This window comes from Leptodactylus fuscus, chromosome 6 (assembly GCF_031893055.1).
Source record: "Leptodactylus fuscus isolate aLepFus1 chromosome 6, aLepFus1.hap2, whole genome shotgun sequence".
Taxonomy (NCBI): domain Eukaryota; kingdom Metazoa; phylum Chordata; class Amphibia; order Anura; family Leptodactylidae; genus Leptodactylus; species Leptodactylus fuscus.
This window is the reverse complement of record NC_134270.1, coordinates 40,610,533-40,637,073: the sequence shown is the minus strand read 5'-3', so window position 1 is coordinate 40,637,073 and position 26,541 is coordinate 40,610,533. Positions and strand designations below refer to the sequence as shown.

At 42.9% G+C, this 26,541-nt stretch overlaps 1 protein-coding gene across 2 annotated transcripts in view; it reads left to right on the top strand.

Moving 5' to 3' along the window:
• SIK2 (salt inducible kinase 2) overlaps positions 1 to 24,610 on the top strand; it is a 125,052-nt gene extending 100,442 nt beyond the window's left edge. The window contains exons 7-15 of one of the 2 annotated variants that reach the window (XM_075279783.1): positions 2,470 to 2,690; positions 3,190 to 3,342; positions 11,606 to 11,770; positions 16,271 to 16,514; positions 17,728 to 18,009; positions 18,144 to 18,295; positions 18,590 to 18,703; positions 19,123 to 19,208; positions 20,001 to 24,610. In XM_075279783.1, coding sequence (XP_075135884.1) covers positions 2,470 to 2,690; positions 3,190 to 3,342; positions 11,606 to 11,770; positions 16,271 to 16,514; positions 17,728 to 18,009; positions 18,144 to 18,295; positions 18,590 to 18,703; positions 19,123 to 19,208; positions 20,001 to 20,562 — 1,979 coding nt within the window. In that variant the 3' untranslated portion in view covers positions 20,563 to 24,610. Of the gene's footprint in view, positions 1 to 2,469; positions 2,691 to 3,189; positions 3,343 to 11,605; positions 11,771 to 16,270; positions 16,515 to 17,727; positions 18,010 to 18,143; positions 18,296 to 18,589; positions 18,710 to 19,122; positions 19,209 to 20,000 lie in introns of both variants that reach the window. The other variant, XM_075279782.1, reaches the window with a different exon arrangement.
• Positions 24,611 to 26,541: the final 1,931 nt, after the last annotated feature.

The following is a 26,541-nucleotide window of genomic DNA, read 5'->3' as shown; positions in this document are numbered from 1 at the left end:
ATTGCTTTGATCACTTTTTATTCAAATTTTTATCAGAATTAAAACAGTGAAAAAACGGCGGTTTGGCACTTTTGACTATTTTTCCTGCTACGGCGTTTACCGAACAGGAAAAATATTTTTATAGATTTGTAGAGCGGGCGATTTCGGACGCGGGGATACCTAACATGTATATGTTTCACAGTTTTTAACTACTTTTATATTTGTTCTAGGGAAAGGGGGGTGATTTGAACTTTTAATACTTTTTATATTTTTTTATATTTTTTTTTACTTTTTTTTTTATTTTTTTTTTGCATTTATTAGACCCCCTAGGGGTGTTGAACCCCAGGGGGTCTGATCACTAATGCGATGCATTACAATGCTAATGCATTGCAATGCATTGCAAAAAATCATCATCTCTTTTGCAGGCTGTATACACCAGCCTGCAAAAGAGAGAATTTGCAGACTGGCTGGGAGCCTTTAACAAGGCTCCCGGCTGTCATGGCAACGGGGGGTCGGCCCTGGAGCATGCTCCAGGAGCCGGCGATCCCTGCCAAAATGGCGGCGCCCATGCGCCGCCGGGAAGATGGCGCCTCCGGCGCCTTTGACAGCAGCGCCGGAGGGGTTAATGCCTCCGATCGGTCCGGGGACCGATCGGAGGCATTAGAGCCGGTTGTCTACTACTTAAAGCAGTAGACACCCGGCGGCTATGACGGCCGCCCGGCTCCCGGGCGGTCGCCATAGTTACAGACCCGACACGCGCCGTACTATTACGGCGCATGTCGGGAAGGGGTTAAACTGCGCTGCTCTCTTAATTCACCTTTCCCCCCGATCTTCATCAGCTGCTCCCCTCTGCCAATCCCTTCACTGGCTACCCATAGCCCAGCGAATTGAGTTCAAGCTACTAACATTAACATACAAAGCCATCCACAACCTGTCCCCTCCATATATCTCTGACCTAATCTCCCACTACCTGCCCACACGTAACCTCAGATCCTCCAATGACCTCCTACTCCGCTCTGCTCTCATCCGCTCCTCACACAACCCTCTTCTAGATTTCTCCCGTGCATCCCCCATACTCTGGAACTCCTTACCAAGACACATAAGACTGACTCCCCCCCCCCCCCCCCCCCCAATCATAGGCTTCAATAAGGCCCTGAAGACTCACCTATTCAGGAAGGCCTACAACCTCCAATAACACCATCACCGCACTGCCATCTGAACTGTATAGCAGTTTCCTAGTACGAATCTTTCTGTTGAATCCCAAAAACATTGAATGAAACCTCAGGGACCATGCTTGACCTCGAGCGATGCTGTGAGAAGGGATCTTGGGCCTGCTCTGCTACATCGTTGCATCAAACTCTTGTGGTTTGGTGGCTTTCGTCATTACCATTATTTTCTTTAGAATATTTTCCTAGATTTCGGTGAACTTTTTGGTTTTTGTTATGTATCGTACGTGACTTTATTTTCGTACGTATCTGTGCTCTTTCTTCGGTATAGCTCATCACGGTTTATGACAGAAATACTTCTAGGTCATCCTTATCCCTTTCCACTTTCTCTTCTTCCTGTCCAAATGTTTACAAGTAAAGAATGACTGGATTAATAATGGAAACAAAGCCATAATCTTTCTCTAGATTCTTTGTGGTGGAAACACAGACCTCAGGCTGAAGTTGTGACGTAGAGAGATTCATTAAACTGTGATCCCTGAGGCACCCGCTCTTATGTTTAACCCTTTTTCTCATGTAGTAACATGTTGCCTATCTGTCATGCTGTCTGTTTTTGACTGAGGCTAAAATGGAATGTAATTTGTCATTGGGATGAAAAGCATTAGCTATTTATCACAATTTTAGACAATTTATGATCTGCTCGCATTTGGCAAAATGAATGAAAAAAATATGACTTATTTGTCTGTCTGCAGCACCGAAACGCAAAATCTGAAGACTTCTTAAAGGATATGGGAAGAATATGCAAATCTGTCTCCCAAGATGTAAACAGGGAGACAGTGCCTCTGTTATGCTGCCCTCTATAGCAAGCAACCCTGAACAACATGCCCGACTTCCCAGAAGCCTTTGCTGCATGATGCAAGGTTATAACCAAATCAGTTTCTCAGCTACGGACGGCACCGTTTCTGTCTCTTTGGGCGTCATCAGCACAGCCTAGAGAGAACTGATTTGGTTTAAGTGAGAGGCTGAGAGACCAGATTGTGGGGATAATGTCTATCCTTAGGGAGATAGTAAGACATTTGCTCACTACTGACTGCCATTTTGTAGTTGCTTCCATTGGTCGAACTTGAAGCTTCTGGGCCCCAATGAAAACTCTGTAACTGGGCCTCTACTACCGTGCAATATGGTAGTGTCTTATTTGGCAGAAGGACCGTTGCCCCGCAAGCACCAATGACCCTAACTCTTCATAACTGACACCACTTATACATTTTTTATTAGATATAAGTTTGCTTATATGTTTTTTGTTTTGTTTTTTGTCTTTTTCTAATAGAATGTGAGCACTTAATTCGAAGGATGTTGGTGCTAGAGCCTTCAAAGCGTCTTTCAATTGCTCAAATCAAAGAGCACAAATGGATGATGGCGGAGGTCCCGGTGAACCGCCCTGTCCTGTATGCACAGACTCCCAAGAAGGAACCTTCTATTGGGGAACACAATGAACAAGTCCTGAGGATAATGATCAGCTTAGGGATAGACCAGCAGAAGACCTTAGAGGTAAGACTGAAATCTTGTGCCTAGACGTAGGCTTGTCATTCACATTAGATAGCTGTTGCTAATTGCTTGTTTGTCTGACGGATATCTCTCCCATCCCCATGCTCATGCTATACATGCCCAATCCTTCATATGTTCTGTCTCGGGAGAGGAATGAAAACAGAACACCTCTGCCACTTATTCCCTTAAAATAGAAGGATCGGGCACATTGAAATGCAACAGCCTGATCCTTATGTCCCCCAACAACTGCCTTCTGGGGAACCCCCTACACCTTAGACAATTGGCTTAAATATCTACAAATTGTGTGCCAATTGGAAACTTCCTAGCTAATGAAGCCCTGTGATCACAGCAGCCTCTGCACCAGTAAAAGCCTACGAATAGTAGATGTACTGTTACTAAATATTCACAAGACATATAACCCAAGACATATTCTCCTTAAATACTTAGACTAGTGCATTGCATGTTAAATTCTAGTTGCTAACCCCGTTGCGTTTCCTTGCAGTCTTTAGAGGACAACAGTTACAATCACTTTGCTGCCATTTATTACCTCCTTGTGGAGAGACTAAAATCTCACAGAAGTAGCTTCCCCGTGGAGGCCAGGATTGACGTACGACAACGGCGACCAAGTACTGTTGCAGAGCAAACTGTTGCCAAGGTAACAATGTTTCCGTTCTTAAAGGGGTTGTCTAAATTTATGCTAATGAACTAAAGCAACTTGATGGCAAAAGGCAGCACTGCTGTAAAAAGAAAATGAAACTATGTATTTTGGGGAAAATTTTTGAAGACTTAGAGGAGTTGCTACTTGCATTTTCAATAAGGACCCCTGTAAAATTACAGCTGTCATTTTATTGGTTGCAATGGGTAACCACGCCAGTCTTGGTAAATCTGTCCATTGTGTTTTTTTTTTAACATGATGTATAGTTTTTCTGTACACGTTCATATAAATACTATAGGTCTTTATTCCGTGCCAAGAATTGGGGCGATGACTGCAAACAACCTTTCACATTGAGTCTTAATATACTTATGGTAAATGGAAGGATAGAAAGATAGGTGAGCCCATGTCATGGGTATGCATTGATACTAGCTATTGCATTAAAGGGGTGTTGCAAGGCCTTTTTTATCTACTTGTAAAACATGTAGACTCACCTCTCCATTCCACTGGAGGTCCAGGGAAGAGACTCTGTTCAGATGCCCAATCCTTGTGAACTTCTACCGACACGTGAGCGCCTCCAGATAGTGGTTGAGCAGTGACATTGTATTTGAATAGCGTCACCGCCCAATCACCGAGCGGTGAGCGGTCGCTCATGTGCAGGTCAAAGATCAGAGACCCAAACAGAGATTTTCCGTTGGTTCCTCAGCCGAATGGAGAGGTGAGTATCCATAGTTTATTTTAAGCCTTTGCAGAGGGGAATTCAAAGGAACATTTTAAACTCCAAAGCATCCCAAAAAATGTCAGTGTTGGAGGAGTATCAGAGTTTTACATTTGCAAAGTGTTCATAACCTCTGACCTTACAGAATGTAGTCAGTGAGGTCATAAATTTGTGGTGAACAATAGCTGCGCAGTAATGTCCTGCCTGCTTGAGATGATATACAGCTAATACCTGGTTTTGTTATGTAATGATACAGGGACAAGCATGTACATTGTTTTTAAGGGGTGGGACGTGACGGAAACTATTATAATTATAACTCAGAGTGACAGATTTATCATATCATTGACATCACTCCGTACAGGCTGACAATGGCGCTTATGTGTCACTCTCTTACTGGAATACCCCACCACTAAGAAGAATGCACTCTTCTTATGCATTCTTGTAAATGAATGTTGTACTTGCGAGGTTTTCATCGGGGATGACCTAATGTACAGTATGTGTCCACAGCAATAACTACGTAGTCATTTCGACAATGCGGATATACCTGGGGTGGATTCAGCCTTGTAGGTCCTAATTCTTCAGTATAGAACATTTCTGAGTTGCATGCTGTTGCAGAGGGGAAATATCAGATCTTGCCATGAGCACTCATTCACATTGGCCTTCTCCAATGCTACAGATTAGCTGTGTAAGACCTTGGATTGTACTCGCAGTATAACATCTTGGGACAGCCGCTTGTTATAGTTGGTCTGATTTCTGCACCACAGAAATGTTCTCCTGACATCTTTGTTAGACAGGCTCAGGCGGGAAGCTGCTTGTGGGTCTTGGAACTGATGATCCAGGTGTGGTCATTGAAAGGTTTCTGGGCTGTGGGCCAGGGTATCACATGTGGTGAGTGATGTAAGACCCAGGTTTGGTACAGCCTCACCTTACCTGCCATGTGAGAAGAAGCCAGGGCAGATGGGGACATGAGATAGAAAGACGTGAAGTCCTCATGGGCCATTCATTTTCTTATAAGAACCAGATGGCAGGATGTATGCTTCCTTGTCCATTAGAAATGTAAGTGGAGCTAATGTCTCCGTCGAAGCAGCAAACTGTGAGAAGAGCGTTAACGGAAGATTTTCTTGCCAAAGTTTCTCTCTTTTTGACTACTGAAACATCCTCTTATTTGGAATTGGCTGCCATGCTATTGGCATTGTAGACTGGTTAACAAAGAGAAGGTTTGTATTTCTATTTCTAGTCTTTTACTGATGTTTCAAGCTGCTTACAATATGTAAGAAAAGTATAGTGGAACCTGCAAAGATGGCCGGTCACTGCAGATCAGTCTTGGCCTAGTGTGCATTCAGCTGACAACTATTCCCGTAACCGTGCATATGTTCTATATGGGAAGGGGAGAGGCAAGTAAGCCGGGGTTCAGGGGGGCTTTCAGGCGGCCAATTTCCTGATTGCGAAGGGTCCCCATTGATATGACAATTATTGACAGATTAGTGTCTGTAATGGCAAAACCTCCTTAAGATGACCATATTTTACACCTCTCACAGTTCGCCAATTCTCCAATACCCATGCATACTTGTAAATGTGGTTTTAATAGGTTAGTATGGGGCTACTAGACACCTCTGGAGGTGGTTCATTTTCCCCAGAAGCGTTGGATCGAGTATGATAAAATTTAACATAAAGCTTGGGAGAGTTGGGACATTCCCATATACATAAATCTAGTCGGAAGATGCTTCTGAAATTGGATCACATTTCACTTTTTTGTATGGGGGCCTTGACGAAAGATCTTTCATTTACATGCAGGTATCCCATGAAAGTTCCCAGAACCTTAGCAGAATAATTTGCCTAGATTACATGATTGTCAATGGCCAATATGGACTAAAAAAATGCTTGTATAAAAGGCTCTCATTGGGGGGGAGGACCCACATTCTGCAAACCTATACAATCACTTCTGTCCTTTGTGCCCCTTTTGATGTATTAACTACAGTTTGCAGAAACATTTCCTCTAATAAATGACGCCCTCTTATTATGAATTATTTTTGGGTCTCCATTAGGTGTGACTTGGTAATAAACTTTGCATTCCCAGCTCATCCGCCAGACTGCGCAGCCTATTAACCATGCCAACAGGAGTTAATGCCCTGTCAATAACAATAATTACTCTGATATAAGAGATAAACCGGTAGCGTGCTGAACAAATCATCGCTGTCGAAGAGGAATAAGTAGCCCAAGAATCGGGCTGTCACTGCAGGATGCCATGTGCCGGCCAGTGCAGGGATAAACTAAGCTCTTATTTGCATAACAAGTTGGTTCTTGTCTTCGAGCAGTCTCTGAACAATAGCGTTACACACAAGCTTCTGTTCCTATTGTGCTGCTTAAGCCATTCATGAAATATTTTCATCTTATCAGTGTTTTGGGGTGGAGAGGTGGAATGACCTTGGTGAAGGTCACTGACAGATAACGCTGTCTCCTTCTATGGAGGATCATTGCAGCTTATTTATGGAATGTTTAGCTTGTTTTCATTCTTCTTCTTTTCTCTTTCTTTGCCAGTAAATGTTTAGTGCTACAATATTTTCTGTATCACTATGGAGAATAGGGATAATATCACTCCTTAAGGAGTGAGCACCTTTACAGGCGTATGGAGACTTACAAAGCCATTTTCGCTCCACTGGGGGATTATGGGAAAAATATACAAATCTGTTTTCCAAGATGAAAATAGGAAAACGGTGCCTCTGCTTGCTGCCCTCTAGGGTTAGCCCTCTTAAATATCATGCATGACTTTTTCAACAAGCCTATTGCTATGATGCGAGGTTTAGCCAAACCAGTAAATCTACTCCAAAAGGAACAGAATCCCAGCTGTGGACAGCGCGGTTTCGGTCTGGTTGGATATCATCAGCACAGCGTAAGGAAAACTGGTTTGGCAGAGATGAGAGACTTCTAGACCAGATTCTGGGGATAATATCACTCCTTAAGGAGTGTGTACCTTTACAGGCGTATGGAGATTTACAAAGCCATCTCTGCCAAACCAGTTTTCCCTATGCTGTGCTGATGAGATCCAGCCAGATCGAAACAGCGCTGTCCACAGCTGGGACTCTGTTCCTTTTGGAATAGATTTATTGGTTTGGCTAAACCTCGCATCATAGCAGTAGGCTTGTTGAAAAAGTCATGCATGATATTTAAGAGGGCTACCCCTAGAGGGCAGCAGGCAGAGGCACTGTTTTCCTTTTTACATCTTGGAAAACAGATTTGCGTATTTCTGCACATTTTTCCTATGTATTAATTTATTACACCACAGAAATGGAGTAAATGCACTAAATGAATCAGGGCTGTTATTTTTGGCAGAAAAACAATTAACATATGAATCCTTAAGGCTAAGGCCCAATGTAGCAGGCTGCAGCAAAAAAGCGCTGAGGGGAAAAACGTGGTGGAAACGTATTGTGCTTTTTCCCACAGCACTTTTCATGGAGAGTTTTCCTCTGTAGACTTTCTGCTTCCATTATACACCCAATGTTGTCTCCATAGGTATAATTGACATGCTACAATTTCCAAAACCGCAACGGTTTTACAAATCGCAGCCTGTCCTCTGCACATACCGTACTTTTCCTTAGGATGTGGACAGTGGCGTAACTAGGAATGGCGGGGCCCCGTGGCGAACTTTTGACATGGGGCCCCCCCCCATCCCAACTGACGCCGAAGACCTCGACTGACCCCCTCCTCCGCACTCTATTATGTCCCTTACTTACTTGCCCCTGCACACAGTATTAACCCCAATAATGTCCCCTGCACACACAGTATTAACCCCAATAGTGTCCCCTGCACACACAGTATTAACCCCAATAGTGTCCCCTGCACACACAGTATTAACCCCAATAGTGTCCCCTGCACACACAGTATTATCCCCAATAGTGTCCCCTGCACACACAGTATTAACCCCAATAGTGTCCCCTGCACACACAGTGTTAACCCCAATAGTGTCCCCTGCACACACAGTGTTAACCCCTATAGTGTCCCCTGCACACACAGTGTTAACCCCTATAGTGTCCCCTGCACACACAGTGTTAACCCCTATAGTGTCCCCTGCACACACAGTGTTAACCCCTATAGTGTCCCCTGCACACACAGTGTTAACCCCTATAGTGTCCCCTGCACACACAGTGTTAACCCCAATAGTGTCCCTCTGTGGACACCCATAAACAATTATTATACTCTGGGGTCTTTTCAGACCCCAGAGTATAATAATCGGAGACTAAATCGGGAATAAAAACATTAAAAAAAAAAACCACTGTTGCTTCTTACCTGTTCCCCGGCTCCTGTGCTGTACTGTCCTCCTCTCGCGTCCTTCGTTAATGACGTCGGACGTCACATGACCCGGGAAGCATGCCGGGTTCATGTGACGTCAGACAACAGTAGGACGGAGGCCTGGCAGGATCGCGGAGAGGTAAGTAACAGTTTTTTATGTTTATTACCTCTCCCGATCCGCCGGTCATTATACTCGGGGGTCTACAAAGACCCCCAAGTATAATGATAGCCCCTGTGGGGCCCGCGGTGTCACTTGCCAATCCCGGCCCAGCCAGGATCGGCAAGTGAATAGGGCCCGTAACTGCCTATTGAAAAAAAAACGCAGCGGTAGCGGCTGTCACCGGGCCCCCTAATGGCCCGGGCCCTGTGGCAGCTGCTACTGCTGCTACCACGGTAGTTACGCCCCTGGATGTGGATGGGATTCACTAGATCACCTTTCAGTGACACCACACGGGGCCCCAGACACTTTCCATATGGAGAATGCATTGAGTAGCCACAAAATTATCTCCATTAAAAGGGCATGATTTGTATTGTTTGTTATGGGCAACTCTACCACTTTTGCTTTTCAGTAGATTCTACTCCGCCCCCCTCCCCACCAGAGTATTTTTCACAACTCAAAAAAATGGATGGTCCTATACAAAATACACCTTCATAAGATTATACATGGACCACGTTTCTATAAAAGGACAGGGTGTGAATATTTAACCCTCCATTGTGCAGTCACAGACACCTCCACAGGCGGAACTGAAGCCTTGAAATTGGGGACCCTTTGCAAGTCATAGGTGTCAATGAGACTTCTCACAAGCGTCCAACCTGTATACATGGAGCTGCTTCATCTTTGTTGAAATGACATTGCGACTTTGACTATGTCCTTGCATACCTTGGCTTTCGCAAATCAATTCTAATTCCTCAAGGTCGTGATACAAGGATGTTTATCGGCTGTATTAAATTAACCGGTAATTTTTCAATAAGAAAATGCATAAAGAAAAATCTCACCATGTTAGATCAAGGATCTAAATAGACGTATATTTAGCGACAGATGCTACACTTCACACATTTATCTCATAATTTCCTGCTATAACTGGATTAATATACATTTAAATACTTGACCTTTACTTATGTGAGTCAAAGCTTCCGCTGTTTACCAGCAAATCTGGCATGTAATGGGTATACGGCATGATGCATTCAGTAGCATATATACCATGTACTTGGTGTCTCATATGTTACAGATGGTTACTGTATGTTCCCATATACATCTGCATTACTAACTGTTACTGAAGCAGACTTGTGAATGTTCTGATGGAAAATGAATCGCTGCCAATAAACGATCATGCTGTCAGCTGGTGTTCAACAGTGTAGATCTATGTGTTTTACAATGCTGCAAGCAAATCCTCTGCAGAGACAGAGGTAAAGAATAAACCCCTGTTTATCTGCAGCTGCTTCTCAAGGGAGCAAGTATCTTGGATATCGGACTTTGACCTGGTTCACATCTGCGTCGGTAATCCTTTTGGGGACTCTTCCGAACAAACTACCGAATGCATTGACAAGCTGTGTGCAGTGAAAGCACATGGACCCTATAGACTATAATGTGGTCCGTGTGCCTTCCACAGGTCTCCACATGTGTCATGTGGAAAGGAAAGTAGATCGTGAAATACTTTCCTGTCAGCATGACTTGTGCGGAAAGCACATGGACCCCATTATAGTCTATAGGGTCCATGTGCTTTCACTGCACACCGCTTGCCAATGCGTTCGGTAGTCCGTTCGGGATGGGGTCCCCATGCGGACTCTCTGAATGAATTACTGACGCAGATGTGAACCAGGTCTTAGTAAGTTTCTGTAGCTGCCAGTCATTTATCATTACAAGGGAATCTATCATCAGACCCCAGCATATCAATTCAGCCCTGCAGATAGATAGGTTATTGCCACCAGAACTCCGCATATCAACTCAGCACTGAAGATAGATAGGTTATTGTCACCAGAACCAGAATATCAACCAAGCACTGCAGATAGATAGATTAGGGTCACCCGAATCAAATGCAGTTTTTGGCAATAGGTATCATGCCCCCCTTCCCCTCCTCCTCATTGCTTAGCCATAGTGAGGAGGATTTTGAATGTTGAGCCCCAAATTTGGCTGTCTCCATCAGTCCTATAAATGTTGAATAGCACAGCAGCACACATGGATGACCAGATTTGTATACAAATCTTTCCTCTCTGTGGGTTTACATTGAGGAGGCACTGGAGGCTTAGGACCCCTGTTCTAGTGTTAGTAATAGTCCCAGTTGGGCCTCCAACAATTGGGCGTTTATCAACTATACTATAGATGGCTGATTAATGTCTATTGTGTGACCACCCCCTTACAGGGAATCTGTTTTTTTCTGATTCTTTTCTATTTTCTGTGCATGATTGTGTGGGGCGCCATCTTGCATGAGCTTCTCCTCTACTCTTTATCTATGCATAGAAAAAAGGATTTGGGAAATGAACATTCACATTTAATGAATTATATTTCAGTTTATATATTTATGAACACTGTAGATCCATAATCTATATAATTTGATCCACCTCCCTACACAGGACACATTCATATCATACTAATGGAAATACCGTCAAAGGTCGTCCACAAATAGACATTATGTGATCAGTGTTCCTCACAGAGGTTCCCCTCTATAGGATGGATTAATACCAGAGATTTAACCGGCCCACCTGCTCTCTATAGACCCAAGGTTATTGTTACATTTCAGATCAATGTTATGCAATGATATCGGCCCAAACTTCCCACAATTATTATTGGTACCTGCCCAGAATATGAGCCTGCCAGGACTGGGAATGGTCACTTTAAAGAATGTGGGTTTACTTTTTCCTCTAGTGCATTGTTTATTCGTTTGTGTATTTCCTAGAAGTGACTGTAATGGGCACAATTACCGTGTATTTTGTAATTCTATACTGTAAAGGGCATGGGTTATAGGGAATGCTATAGCGTAAATCATGTCTGTCTTCATTAAAAAGAAAATGTCCAGTCCTTTGACCTCTGTTGCTGTATAGCTTTCTCCCATACAATTCTACTGGTAGGATCTTGTCTACTTGGCAGAAACAAAGATTAGTTATATCTTAGGACTACAGTAAACCAAGTATACTTTATATTTTATCCAAACCTGTTATTTCCCCTTTTCATTCTATTATGTTCATACATACTGCTGGCGTGGCGTCGTGATACTGGTTTAGACTGAATACTAAATTTGTCTCTCTTGGTTAATGTTTTTATAGGCGAGTACGGTGGTGTCTCCAGTGAACATCTTGTCTCAAAATGTAAGGATGATGAGGACACCAGTTCTCCCCGAAACCTCATCGGTGGAACCCTTCTCTTACCCTCAAACCAGCTGCCAGATTGATGCCACATTCCTAGAGGAGGAGGCTCTGAATACACCAACGGTAAATCCCCATAGTGCTGAGTGTCGAGCGCCACGTCTTGTATGGTGCTATTAGTAAAATATACTAAAAAAAAAAATTTGAAATGTTAAGATTTCGGTGTCCTTTTACGTTTTTAACTAGAATTTCCATTTTCGGACTTTGGACTTTTTGTCAACGGGCCAAATTTCTGCCTGTATAAGGTCACAATCCTCTTATCTTCTGTCTTCTCCTCTAGTATTCTCTGATAGTTTCAGAGCTGTACAGGTATCACTTCCCATTTCCCAGAACCTTGTTACTCTATGTCTACTCTTATACTGGAAGTTAGCAGGAGATCAATTGACTAGGCAGACAGAAAGTAAGCCTGAAAGTAGAACTCTCGCCTTCGAAGGAGGAAATAATAGGTGTACGCGAAAGGTTAACAGGAAGGGGTCGACAAAAATCCTCAAATATATGTGTTACAGCCTCGTATAATGAGAGCAATGGACTTGGGGTGCTAAATATTTTTGTATAGTATACCCAAAATTGGACATAAAATAACTGGCAGCAAGAGTTCCTCCATAACAGAGAAATTAAAAATGCATAGAGGGATTGTGACTCCGTTGATAGCATGGCTGGTGGAGGTACAACTCTTAGTACCACCGCTGATCAACTTTTTCAAGGGATCACCGTGCTTTGGCCAGTACTGCAGCTGCTTGTTTTCTTGGATTCCTCTTCCTTCATGCCATTGACCTAGTAGAGTATTGTAGCTTCATCCCTTTCCAATCCAATAGGGCAAATCTTAAATACTCTACACCGCCACGTCTAAGTTGATGGTTTCCAAGTAGACTGGCCCAGGACTTCATTCAGTGGCGTAACTACCGTGGTAGCAGCAGTAGCAGCTGCCACAGGGCCCGGGCCATTAGGGGGCTCGGTGACAGCCGCTACCGCTGCGGTTTTTTTTCAATAGGCAGTTACGGGCCCTATTCACTTGCCGATCCTGGCTGGGCCGGGATCGGTAAGTGACACCGCGGGCCCCACAAGGGCTATCATTATACTCGGGGGTCTTTGCAGACCCCCGAGTATAATGATCGGCGGACCGGAGAGGTAAGGGAACATAAAAAACTGTTACTTACCTCTCCGCGATCCTGCCAGGCCTCCGTCCTACTGCTGTCTGACGTCTCTGACGTCACATGAACCCGGCATGCTTCCCGGGTCATGTGACGTCCGACGTCATTAACGAAGGACGCGAGAGGAGGACAGCACAGCACAGGAGCCGGGGAACAGGTAAGAAGCAACAGTGTTTTTTTTTTTTATGTTTTTATTTCCCGGGTCTCCGATTATTATACTCTGGGGTCTGAAAAGACCCCAGAGTATAATAATTGTTTATGGGTGTCCACAGAGGAACATAATACTGTGTACAGGGGACACTATTGGGGTTAATACTGTGTGTGCAGGGGACACTATTGGGGTTAATACTGTGTGTGCAGGGGACACTATTGGGGTTAATACTGTGTGTGCAGGGGACACTATTGGGGTTAATACTGTGTACAGGGGACACTATTGGGTTAATACTGTGTGCAGGGGCAAGTAAGGGACATAATAGAGTGCAAAGGAGGGGGTCGGTCGAGGTCTTTGGCGTCAGTTGGGATGGGGGGGGGGGGCCCATGTCAAAAGTTCGCCACGGGGCCCCGCCATTCCTAGTTACGCCACTGACTTCATTGTGTATTCTTCGATCACACCTTTTGGAAAAAAGACACAATGGGGCAGATTTCCGAAACTGTCTATGGTGCCCATGGCTATTGCAGCGCAGTTTTCTTTTTCTTTGTGAGCAGTATAAAAACTTCTAGCTGTGCTGCCTTTGGCTGCCATGGGCAACAAAGACTCTTTCTTTTAGACAGTTTCATAAATCTCCCGTAATACTTTATTTTTTATGAGTCATTTGCGCTAATGTTATAGGTTGTCCATTCATAGGGCAGTATATCCTGCTGACAGATCCACGTTATGTACCGCCCTCCTAAATTGTGCCGGGGTGAATACAATACAGTCCAGTTCACCAAGGGCTTATAATTTAAAAAAAAAAAAAAAAAAATCTCCTTGAATTTCATGGCAGGAATATTTTCAGCCAACTGGTCGGCATAAGAAAGGTGGCACATGCTGAGAAATGTGTTCACGTTAGTAAGGTAGTGTTTTATTACATGCACGTGTTCCAGCCCAGGCGAGGGGGAGGTTATGATAGGTACATTAACGTTGCAACGATGAACAATCACTTGAGGAGTCGTGATAGTTCAGCCTCAGAAAAATCTCAGCCGAACCACTGAGAGCTGTAAAAACAATGTGTAATATCCTGTATTTTTAGCTTCACCGCGGGGATCCTCTCAGAAATGTGCTGCTGCTTCCACACACACAGAGCAGCTACATCTTTTATAAGTGCACATGCACCAGAGGGATATTAACAATCCTTCCTTTTTCATGTTAACAAGATTAGCGCCGTCTGGGGAGACAATGGCAGAAGCAAAGTTTACAGGGTAAATATTTGTTGACACGAACTCCCTAAAAGCTCGAGTAGCCATGACCCTTTGTTCTGTATCCTGCATGTCAGGCCTGTAGGCCGTTTAATATTATTACTCTGCATCAATAATAATAATATTATACCGCGACATTGCTATATATGCAACCTTTATATATGAAACGGTAGAACTGCTCTTAAAGGGTGTCAGAAGTTTTAACCCCTTAGCACTATATAGAGGGAGAGCAATGTAAACATCTCCGGGGTGTTGGTCATGGTGGTTGGAAATCACTGCCCTGATGGGGCCACACGGTGGCTCAGTGGTTAGCACTGCAGCCTTGCAGCGCTGGGTCCTGGTGTTCAAATCCACCAAGGGTAAAAAACCATCTGCAAGGAGTTTGTATGTTCTCCACGTGTTTGCATGGATTTCAATCCCATATTCCAAAAAGACATACTGATAGGGGAAAAAATGTACATTGTGAGCTCTATGTGGGGCTTACAATCTACATTAAAAAAAACAAAAAACACTGCCCTAACATCACATACAGTATGCCCAGCAGGGTGCAGTGGACAACTCCCTATTTATCTGCTTGGAGTGACAGATCCAGCAACCTTCTTATTGAATTCTAGAGCTGTCACTGAGTGCCCGGGGTACTAAACATGAGCAGGAGACTTCTTGGACACTCGTAGTGCTTCAGGCATTAAAAGGCGGACTTCTCAGTCATGCAGCCTGTCAGATAAATACCCCAGGTATGTTTACATTGCTCTTCAGGTCCATGATATTATGGATATATCAGCACATTCAAAGGGTTAACCCTGGTGAATGACTCCCTTTAAGCTATTTTATGGTAGCCGCTAGGTAGCCTGCAGCTGGGAGTTGTGGCTTTAGCTTTATGATGTGCTCTGTCTAGCACGTTGCACATGCATACCAAGTCACACTACTTCTGGTAAAGTGACATTAGGAAATGGTTTCATTGTACAATTCGGCTTTCATGAGGGCCACTTTACAGCTAATTGTTTAATTTCAGTACTCATAACATGCACATTCCTCCTGTGAGAACCCCACGGCATGGACGGCCAGTTAAAGGAGAAGGCAACGTGCGCTGGCACTATCAAGGCCGGAAAGAAATTAAGCGGCCTAGGAGGCCGCCTCTGGTTTTGAAGTTCCTAGGATCAGCTGCTCACAGATGCAGTTTTCCTCTGCAACGATTTCTTAGTCACATCCTGGAGAGAAATGATTAAATTCCCAAGTCTCTGCCACCATTTCCTGCATGGTTTTCTTTTTAAGCTCCTTCCCTGCCAAAGGCATTGTTGTCATGTCAGTGACTTGGGCCCGGGCTCGCTGATGTAAATCAGATGTTTTCAGCATAACACTTTTTCTCTGTTAATTATATGGATATAGATCATTTGCATGGCTGAGCTCGCCGACCCTGGGGCTCACATAATATCATCTAAGTAATTAGTCTTGTCTGAAACTTGGTGGCCGTCACATAGGCCGCAGTTATTCTGAAGGGGGGGGGGGGGGGGGGGGTATAGCAAAGAGATGGCATTGCACTTCAACATGCAATGAAATGCAGGGTTTATTGTATGCAGACACAATTGATAAGTCCTTGCAGTTTTGAGCCTTTAGCTCCAGAATCTGCTCTGTGCCAATCTGTATAGCAGTATTACATGAACTGTATATGCGGTATTGGCCAGCGTGAACTGATGTTAAGAATAACGTACAGATACGCTTGTGGTTTTTTAAATAAGGCCATGCCTTATTCCCTTGTTGACCACAACCCTGACTCCAACTATGACTCCGACTCTTGCTGTCTCTGACTCCGTCATAAATGGCTGACATGGTCCATCATAAGTAGTAAAGCTTCTTTTATTGACTAAAAAGTTAGTGACAGAATTCCTATGAAAGTAAAAATGTAAACTAGGTATATTGCCCTATGGTAATAGGTTTGCTTTATAACCTTATATGTCATTGTGGTTATCCTGACATGGATGTCTCGGAGTTGCCTGACTTTTATCTTATGATTTTCTGACAGGTTAATGGCTGCCTGATGGATCCTCTACCCCCTGTAGCAATGAGGAAGGCTTGCCAGTCTTTGCCGACTAACATGATGGAGACCTCGATTGATGAAGGAATTGAGGCTGAAGAAGATCCTGAGGAAGATCCTGCTACAACATTTGCAGCATTTCAAGGTCGACGCAGTGGGCAAAGACGACACACTCTGGCAGAAGTGACCAACCAGATAGTGGTCTTGCCTACTGTGGCACCAGACATGGAAGGTAGGCCTCTAATTTATTAAGATCTGTACAATCCCAGTCTACACGTCTACTGTCAGAGCCCATGTTGTCCACAGCCTGGAGTGTCTCAATATGGGCCACCAACCCTTCACAAATGTGGTGAATTTTATCCACAAGATGGAGCAATCCTTGTGTGGTTTCCCAGTGTCAGATATATATTACGTAATTGATAAATGCGCCATTCACTAATTAGCATGCAAAGGTATATCACAGATGGTCATATAGGGGGTGTCCACACTGAAGAACTCTTGAACAAGTGACCTATAAAGGTGCCCATACATTTCTATCAGCTTTTGCTAAATGTTTGTCCATCTGTCACCTACTTCCATGGATTTCCCCATGCCAGTGCTCAATGTGCTCTGGATGGAGAAAGGAGAAGAAATCCCTGACAGACACCAGTCGTGACCTCAGTGACCGCCAGGGCTACAAAAAGAACAGGCGTAATATAGTTCACCATACACAATGTTGGGAGCGAGAAAGTAGATCACCAAGATAGCTGGCTGGTCCAATGGTTCACAAAGTTTGGATGACTCTTCTCTTACGTATATATAGGCCTTAAAGGCATTGTCCCTAGTCATCAGCTCACTGCCAGTCTTTACAGATCAAGTCCAGGGAACCATATGACCTCGAAAATTTGGACGGGTTGATACTGACAGTGACAATAACGGAAGATTGCTGTTAGCAAGAGGCGCACAGATATTCTTCACCGCTATTATAATATTTCAAGCTTCATTTCCATTCAGCTTTTGTACTAACCTTCAACCAAGCGTCTTTAGTCAAGGGCTGCTTTATACAAGGGCTTCCATTTACTGATTTGCCTTGAAAATTTTGCCTAGACCTCCAGTGATATTTAAAGAATAGGTTACCTCCACACATTTGTCAATGACAGGTCATTCATCAAAACAAGCACGACGAAAACAAAGTACGTTTGTGCACGCACGTTTGTAATAGCTATGGGTTGTATTGCAGCGTTTTGTAAGCTTAGAATTGAGCAATATCCCTAAATCCTGCCTTCGATCATTTTAGCGGTCACACGTTTTGTGATGAATTGTCGACAATAGTGTTGGTATTAAAAGGTTTTTTTTCCGGGCACAAAATAATTGTAATAATTGTATTGGCGATTCAGTCTTTGGCTGTGTCATGTAGAGTGAGGACTGTGAAGGGAATTATACATTTATTTTATAATTTATTGCAGGCACACTTTTTACTATTGGTAACAACCCGTCTCTAGGAATTGATGACTCCGAATATGACATGGGATCTGTCCAAAGCGACCTCAACTTTCAAGAAGATGCTGTTCTAAAGGAAGTGGCTATGGCCAACCAGTCCGTCACTAGACTTACTCCACCATATATAGGTTTACGGCCTACCAACTTGGCCATGCCACCCATGTCCACTCAAAAGCGTGAAGCACACAACAGGTCTCCGGTCAGTTTTCGTGAAGGAAGACGTGCTTCTGACACGTCACTAACACAAGGTAATGCCCATCTCCCATGAGCCATAGGTCATTGGATGTAGCACCTGCCATGGATTTGCTTGTCTATTGTTAATGTTGTGCTGAAGACTAGTACTTTTTCTTATCTTTAACCATTTCTTATTTTACAACCTTAGGAATCGTAGCATTCCGGCAGCATCTTCAAAACCTGGCCAGAACCAAGGGTATCCTGGAGCTCAATAAGATCCAGATGTTATATGAGCAAATGGGACCTGCTGAAGATCCAAATCTTACATCTCATAACCTACAAGATCCCAACCACCTCCAGGTATAATGTAAGCCATGTTGGGGATAGCCTATAAATGTGTAGAGAAATAATGTAAGTAAAGGGATCTATAGAAATAGGAACATTAGGGGGAATTTGCAAGACTGCGCATTTTCCATGCCAGTCTTGATTTCTTGTGCTCCGTAGTCAGATATACCTATCTTCTTAAGGCAGATCCCTGCTTTTTCTATGTATATGAGCTTAGAAGGTTAACAATATGTTTTAGGGTTTCTCTTCTGTTGTATCTAGGATTTTATCATATGTTTGTCACATTCATCTTCTCTTGGTTTCTTGCAGCCTAATCTCTCTGCACAACTTCAACATTTTTCAACGTTCCCTAATAACCTGCAACCTCAGCTACTATCCAGGCGTCAGAGTCTGGAGACCCAGTATTTACAGCACAGGCTGCAGGTAGGTGTGAACTTGTTCTGGAATATATTGTGCACATCCGTGTTTGTACGGTAAAAAACGTTTATATATCCCCTGTATTTATTGGCCCGAGTGTAGCTCGGCCAAACTGATCTTTAGACGTAATTCCGTTTAGCCGAGCTGTGTTCGGGATGGTTAATGCAGATGATACGTGGGCTGTTCCTCGTCACTGGATCACATCTGCGTATATCACGTCTTGTGCAATACTGTTGACTCCTTAAGGATGATAAACTTACTGTACTAAGATGTAGAGATTGGTTAAGAGTAATTACACTATTGTTTGGTGAGCGACTTGTAAAGCACATTTCTGATTTGTCGTTTTCTCATCCCATGTACTTGCATGGCATTTTAGGTTTCTTGTTGTCACGCCTATATTATAATCTGTCTTATTTCTTTTGCAGAAAGGGCTGGTGAAAGCTCAGAACAGCTGCCCACTTTACTGTAAGGAAACACCCCGAAGTTTGGAGCAACAACTTCAGGAACACAGGTGAACATGAGATCTAGACCTCTTTTCTAGCCAACCATACATTTTCATTAGCTCTCGGCTGAATGGTCGTTTGGCTGACACCTAGCCCCCTATACACATGGACGCTTGGCTTAGCCAAGTACACAAGTGCTTTTGATAGGGAGAAGGGAATAAGCCACTTGAACGAACATCAGGTGAGAATTTCATACATTCTGCTCCTTGGTTTTGTGGTCCTTTGGTGGGCCAGGTGGCCAGGTTATGTCCCAGTGGTAACTGTAAACTAGAGCGAAAAGCGAATAAAGCACACGCCAAAGGCAAGACTAGGGGATAATCTCATAATCTAGCTATGCACTATAGTCTGAATGCTTGGGCGGCCAATGGCTACCTCTCCTGACGCTGCCATACACATGCACACTCAACTTAATTAGTACATGTATGTTCTAAATGGGAAGGATAGAGGGCCACCACCAAACACCTCTAGCAGACGTTTATATCATCTTTCCTAAAAGCAAAAAGTTCCAAAATTTGCCATCAGAGGAAAGTTAGGGCACCCCTAAAACTGTCGTCCGATTTGGCTGACATTAATGTAATGTTATAGCCATCTTTAGTGCAGTTCTAAATTCTATTGGACAGCTTTGTCAATGTTATCAGCAATTTGTAATATTTTTGGAAATTACTAGCCATATTACATTCAGATTTTGTAAGTTTCAAACTTTTTAGGTTTGTTCTATTGCACTTCTGGCTTTGTTCTTTACTTTTGCTGTGTCATTCATTGTTATCAAAGAGTAATTAGTTTAACTTTTAATCACCCAGGCTACATCAGAAGCGACTCTTCCTGCAGAAGCAACCACAGCTGCAAGCTTATTTCAACCAGATGCAGATAGCGGAAAACACTTATTCCATGCAGGGGCAGCAGCTCCCCTTATCACACCAGGAATCGGTGCAACAGAATCAGTTCAGCTTGTCTCAGCCGCTGAGCCCAGTATTGGAGCCTGCATCTGATGAAATGCAATACGATCCATTCTTAAGTCAGTATCACAAGCTGCAGTCCCAGCAGATGCAACACATGGTACAGCCCAGCCAGCAACAGGTCCTAAGTCAAGTTCATGTGCAGCAGCCGCCCCCCTTACAGTACGCCTACCAGCCATGCGAGTTACCCGGGGTGCCAACACATGAATCCGAATATACAAACCAATGCCAGTATTCTGTAGATACAAGTCAACCAAGTGCAGTGGCATTGCACGAAACCCAGGGTAGTCCAACAGGACCCGATCCTCAGACATCTTACAAAACATTGAACCTCAATGAGCCTTATGACTGTGAGATGATGGACACTGTTGACTCTCAGCACAGCGGCTACGTTATGGTCAATTAGTTCTTCAAGAGACTACTTGTAGGTTTTAAGATGTAGGAGGAGAAAGTTTACTTGTAACTACTTTTTTCTTTTGCCGGAATGAAGACGTCGTCTACTTGATAAGGAATCTAGATTACAGAGCAGAATTGTTTCGATGGGTTTCCCAAGTATTTCATATTACAAGTCCTGTACACTTGGAGAATAAGGCGTCCTGAAAGAAAACAATGAGGAGAACATTTCATGGATCTTTGAGTAGAGAAGACTTGGACTTTTTAGAAAAAAAACTCTGCTACTAGGTTAGCGCGCTGGTCCTCCATGGACCTGCAATATGGAGCTCTCGTGCAATGAAGCACCATTGAAAGCAATATAGTTTCTTTTTTTTTTTTTTTCTTCAGGAAAAATGGTTAAAGTGACCCTAACGTTGCAATCAAAAACTTCTTGTAAATAGGTTTTAGAAAAAAAAAACATTGAATCTAAGCTACTGAGATAGACAGCAATATGGAGAAGCAAAGAACTGACTCTAGTGGGCAGATATTACACTACTGTTTGGAGGTACACGTGTCCCCATGAACCTCAGCAAAATTTAAGAGACTCGGTGCAATGACCTTGACAGAGGTGACTCCGACTGGACTCCATTTGTTCAACGTGAAATTGACTATACAGAGAATAAGCTTCCCATAGTTCATGGACAACATGGGTTTGAGATCCTAGATAACTGTTTAGCGGTAAATCGGGATGTGTCATGCTTTGGCGGTAGAAACATAAGAGACATTCTGTAGAGATACAATAGGTTCCGGGAGATGACACGGTTGTTACAAAACTGTCAATTTTTAGCATAATGAAGAAATAATAATCTTGACTGTGTTTTCGGGTCACAGTAATACCATATGTTGCTGTTTGTCGACAAAGCTTTGTACATTTGGTAAACTATTTAGATTTTAGTCAGGAAAACTCAAAATGAGCTACGAAAACCGTGTGATGTGTGGTAGTTTTGTGCCTTTATGGGTTCTTTTTCATAATAGAGTATACTTTTTTTGTTTTTCGGATAAAAACCAGTTAGACCATCCCCCATTTCTATCAATGCTACATCCAAAGTCGATTCACAGTTTGTGCGTATGTACGTCTGTTCCACTGTGTGGAAAGCAAAAAGCGTTGAATTCAATGTTTTTGGTTGCTCATTTGTAGAAAGGAAATGTTTAAAAAAAAAAAAAAAAGTATTATAGCAATATTTAATTCTATTTAATGTCATGAACTGTTGATATTAACCGTGGCAATTGATGTTTCATGAAGAAGCTGAAGCGATGGAGTTATTGTACCCCTTCCTACGAGAGTAGTATTCGATATAGGTTACACGAACTCGAGACGTAACCTCAGATTCAGTATACCTACCAGATCACATGTTGCACTTTCTATAGAGTTGAGGTTTAATATAGCCATAATGTTGGTAACGCGTTCCATTATATAGCACCGCCGGTTTTTGGAAATTACTATTCATTTTCTCCTCCTCCTCCCCTGTTGTGTGCTTTCCAAGCCACATAACACTAAGTGTATGCACATTTGCGTATTGATAAGTCCTAGAGACAAATCGGAAGATATCCTGGGACCCTCACCAATCATTTCAGCGCTAGGAGGCATTATGGGCCTAGAAGACGCCTTAGCCCCTTCTTTCTAGCCATTGGCCATGACCCCAGGAGCCAAAAACTCATCAAAATCATCTTCCAATATGTTGTATGGCAAATCTGAAAATTCACATCATTTTTTATATCCATATAGCAGATACAAATGAATGGCCATTCATTTACAATAGAGATCAATGTAAAAAATAAATAAATCATTTTTTGTCTTATTTTTATTTTTTGATGGACACATTGATAGTCATTGACCTCTGCGTAAACGGATGACTGTTCATTTGCCTCAATTAAACACATCTGCCAAATTGATGTTAAAAAAACTGAATGTACACTTAAAGGGGTTGCTTGATATAAGAAAATTAGGTCTACCTTTTTCTTTTATTTTGCCCCAGAACAGCACCACTCTGCCGTGTTGGCTGTATCTGGTATTGCAGCTCATTTAGAAGAAATCTGTCACATTGAATAAGATGATCGTTGTGAAGGCGAAGATTCAGTATATTTTGTATTTAATTATTTAAGGCTTCATGCGCGCAACCATTTTTGCAACCGAACAATTTTTATTTTTTTTTGGATTGGCCATTTTTTTCACCGGCCCTTTTGATTTAATGGGAAGCACGGGTCTGTAAAAGTCAGGATATGCTGTAAAATAATCGGAATGGACACAGTGATCCGGAAGACACTCAGATTGCAAAATCGGTCTTGTGCATGAACCCTAAATCCCTGCTTGACACATGAATAGGTCAGAGCCACAATGTCCGACTACCTTTTTTCTAATCTCAGGCAACCCCTTTATACTGACAGCAACCCAAGGTTTCACTTTTTTTTACTGACATTGGCAAAACTAGGACATCTAAAGGGTGAATAATCTTCAATCCCGAACCGTTATTTTATTTCCAGATGTGCTGAACTTTATTTCTAGAAAAATCTGATTAATAATTGTGTTGAGGAGGAGAAGGGTTAGGCTTGACCGCTGTCACATACCCACCGGCTTCTTTGCTGGCACTACAGTGCCAATTCAGCTTACTTACAACTGGTTACTTAGGATCAACTGCCTAGATATTCCAGCATTTATAAGGAGTTGTCAGGTAGCACATTCCTTGGAAACCGGGCAGCTTAAGATGGTGCAGAGCTGAGTGCAAAGAAGGGGCCGAGCGGTTTGACATACACATGTATAAAATTAGCAGGGGAACATTTCTACGACTATGGAAAGTCCACCGAATGGTCAGATTATTGCAAGGTACAGAGAACCAAGTTTAGGATTTTCCTCTTATTTATGGAATCATGCATTTGTTCACGTCTACAAAATTGAATGTGTTTTATTTTTTTTGTAAATAAATGACAAATTCTTGCAAACCTCACCAATTAGGAGTAATTTTACTAAAGAGTAAGTAAACCTGCTCAGTTTTATTATGCTCGTCACTTTAAATCTGTCACCTATCTCTATTTGTTTAAAGGGATCCCAAGGAATTTCAAGGATCATTTGCATTAGGTGCAATCCAGTAAGCCTGTGGAGCAATGTTGGCCTAAGACGGAGCAATGCACCTTGGTCATTGGTCTCTTTCCTAGTTGGTTAGCTGCTGGCAATATAAGGAACTGCAGGGGAGGGGCTTGTTGTGTGTCCAACCCCTGCTCAGACAGAACCTCAGGATAACTAGTGATAAGTGACTTGTTTACAACTGTATGCTGTATATATGTCCTGAAGATCTCTACAGTGACAGCGGTTGTCTACCACGGATGCTTTAAGCAGATGCCCAGAATGAAGAGAAAACATTTCTTTACAAACAGTGCCACTCTTGACTATAGACGGCATCTGGTATTGAAGTTCAGGCTCCTACAAATGAGTTGTGCCGAGCTCTCAATCAGACACGGCCTATAGAGTGGCACTGTTATATTGTATGACTCCTTTAATTCATTAAAGAAAGTCTGTCAGGTTCAAAATTCCATCTGAAACCAATAATGATGCCATGTTGGGTCCTTTCTTAGGATCAGAAACATACCTTTATGGCTACTAACTGATGAGGAAATGCATTAACTTTTATAGATATGCAAATCAGCCTGTAAGTGCACTGGGGGTGGGGCCTAATTTGCCTGCAGACAAGAGCTGAAAATGTCAGTCATGCATAAAGGGGCGCCAGTGGGCACTGATCCCAGAGGAGAGCCACAGCATTTGCAACTGTCCGTAGACAAATCGGGCTCCACCACTGAGGTACTTGCAGACTGATTTGCATACCCAAATTAATAATGATTGTTCTGTATTTCTTCATTAATTTATGGCCACAAATGTATGTTTCTGCTCCCATTAAAGGCCCCTACATGGCACTACCATAACCATTCTGGCAGATCTTCGTTAACTTGACTTTTAGATGGGTTTGTTATGCAGTCTAATTGGTGATACTCTAAATTAAAGATGCAACTATAAAATGTAATGCAATTTTTCATGTTTGTTTAGCTATTAAAAATACATTTTTAAAGAATTTTATGCTATATGATTTAAAAAAAAAATTGACACTTTTTTTTTTTCTTATGAAGTCAATTCTGATTGTTTATAATATTTACTGTGGTTTAAGCTTTGTTTTTCTGACACAGAATCACCGGGGGGGAGTTTTGGAGGATACTGTTATTATTGAGTTTAATGTGTAGGGCTGATTTTGGGCCAGGAAACTCGTTCCATGTTCCTCATTCCATAGCCTTAGGCCTGGTTCACATCTACGTTCAGTAATCCATTCAGGGAGTCCGCATGGGGACCGCCCCTAATGGAATACCGAACGCATTGGCAAGCGGTGAGCTTATGAAAGCACACGGACCCCCATAGACTATAATGGAGTCCGTGTGCTTTCCACGTAGTGTCCGCACGGAACATGCGAGAGAAAAGTACTTCATGATCTACTTTCCTGTCCGCATGACTCATGTGGACACCGTGCAGAAAGCACACGGACCCAATATAGTCTATGGGTCCATGTGCTTTCACTGCTCACCGCTTGCCAATGCGTTCGGTATTCCGTTCGCGGGGTCCCCATGTGGACTCCTTGAACGGATTTCCAAATGCAGATGTGAACTGGGCCTTAGCCTGGGTCAACCGAACTGAACTGGCGTGCTGAGCCTGGTTGGGTCTGGTTGATAAGCCATGCATGAACCGAGTTTCCTGACCATAACTCTGCCATCTGAAACTTGCCTATCTGGTCTTCAATGGGCACCTAAACTCCCCCTAGTGGTAGCTGCAGACTGCCAGAATTTCACGTCTTAAATCAACTTCTCTGCAGGTAATTTCTCTGCTGTTTCAATAAAAGTTTAAGGGATTTCCAGCATATGCAAGTTATCTCCTATCTTTAGGGGGTGCAGCATTTCTCCGTATCTTCAGCAGTCTAATAGAGATCAGTGAAGCAGCAGTATACATGGTGCCACCTGCAGCTTGATTCATGTGGGCCACACAGGACCACCATTCTTATGATCAGTGGTGATACCAGTGGTTGACTCCCCACCACCACCACCAGACAAATACTTATTCCCTGCCTTGCAGCTACTTTATAACTTGAGACTCTATTCGCACTGACCATATGAGCCATAGATTGTCAATAAACTGATTTCTGATACCATTATAGAAGAGAAACTTTAGAATATATATATAATTTATTTTTTTTAACCATATCCCATCATTCATGCTAAATATATAGGTGACATTTATATCCATACAGTAAACTAAATAGATCCTTAAACATAGTAAATAGAACTAAAATCTAACATTCAGGTGCTAGAAAAAAATTGTTGGGTGATGTCTAATATCACCGAGACATTGGAAGACCCCCGAGAAGATAATTACTATGATTTTGTGGTTTCAGGGACATTATTGAATGTTCAATACATTCAATACTGAAGCATCAAGTGATGATATGTACGCTTTAATTATCGTACCATTATGTGTATACAACTCCTATGCGTCTCCATGGTTACAGACTACAAATTAATCTTGTGTAGCCGTGCAGTCATACTTCCTTTCATCTCTCCTTTAGAAGGGGTACCGAATCTCATTATTGTTATTATTATTACCATATTATTATTATAATAATTAGAGATGAGCGGGTAGTATTCGATCGAGTAGGTATTCGATCGAATACTACGATATTCTAAATACTTGTACTCAATCGAGTACCACTCACTATTTGAATGTAAAAGTTCGATGCAGAACCAGCATTGATTGGCCGAATGCTATACAGTCGGCCAATCAACGCTGGTTCTTCTCCTATCTTTAGAAGTCTTCTCCGTGCAGCTTCCCCGCGGCGTCTTCCGGCTCTTCATTCACTCTGCCAGGCATCGGGCCTGGGCAGAGCCGACTGCGCATGTCCACTTGTAGTGCGGACATGCGCAGTCGGCT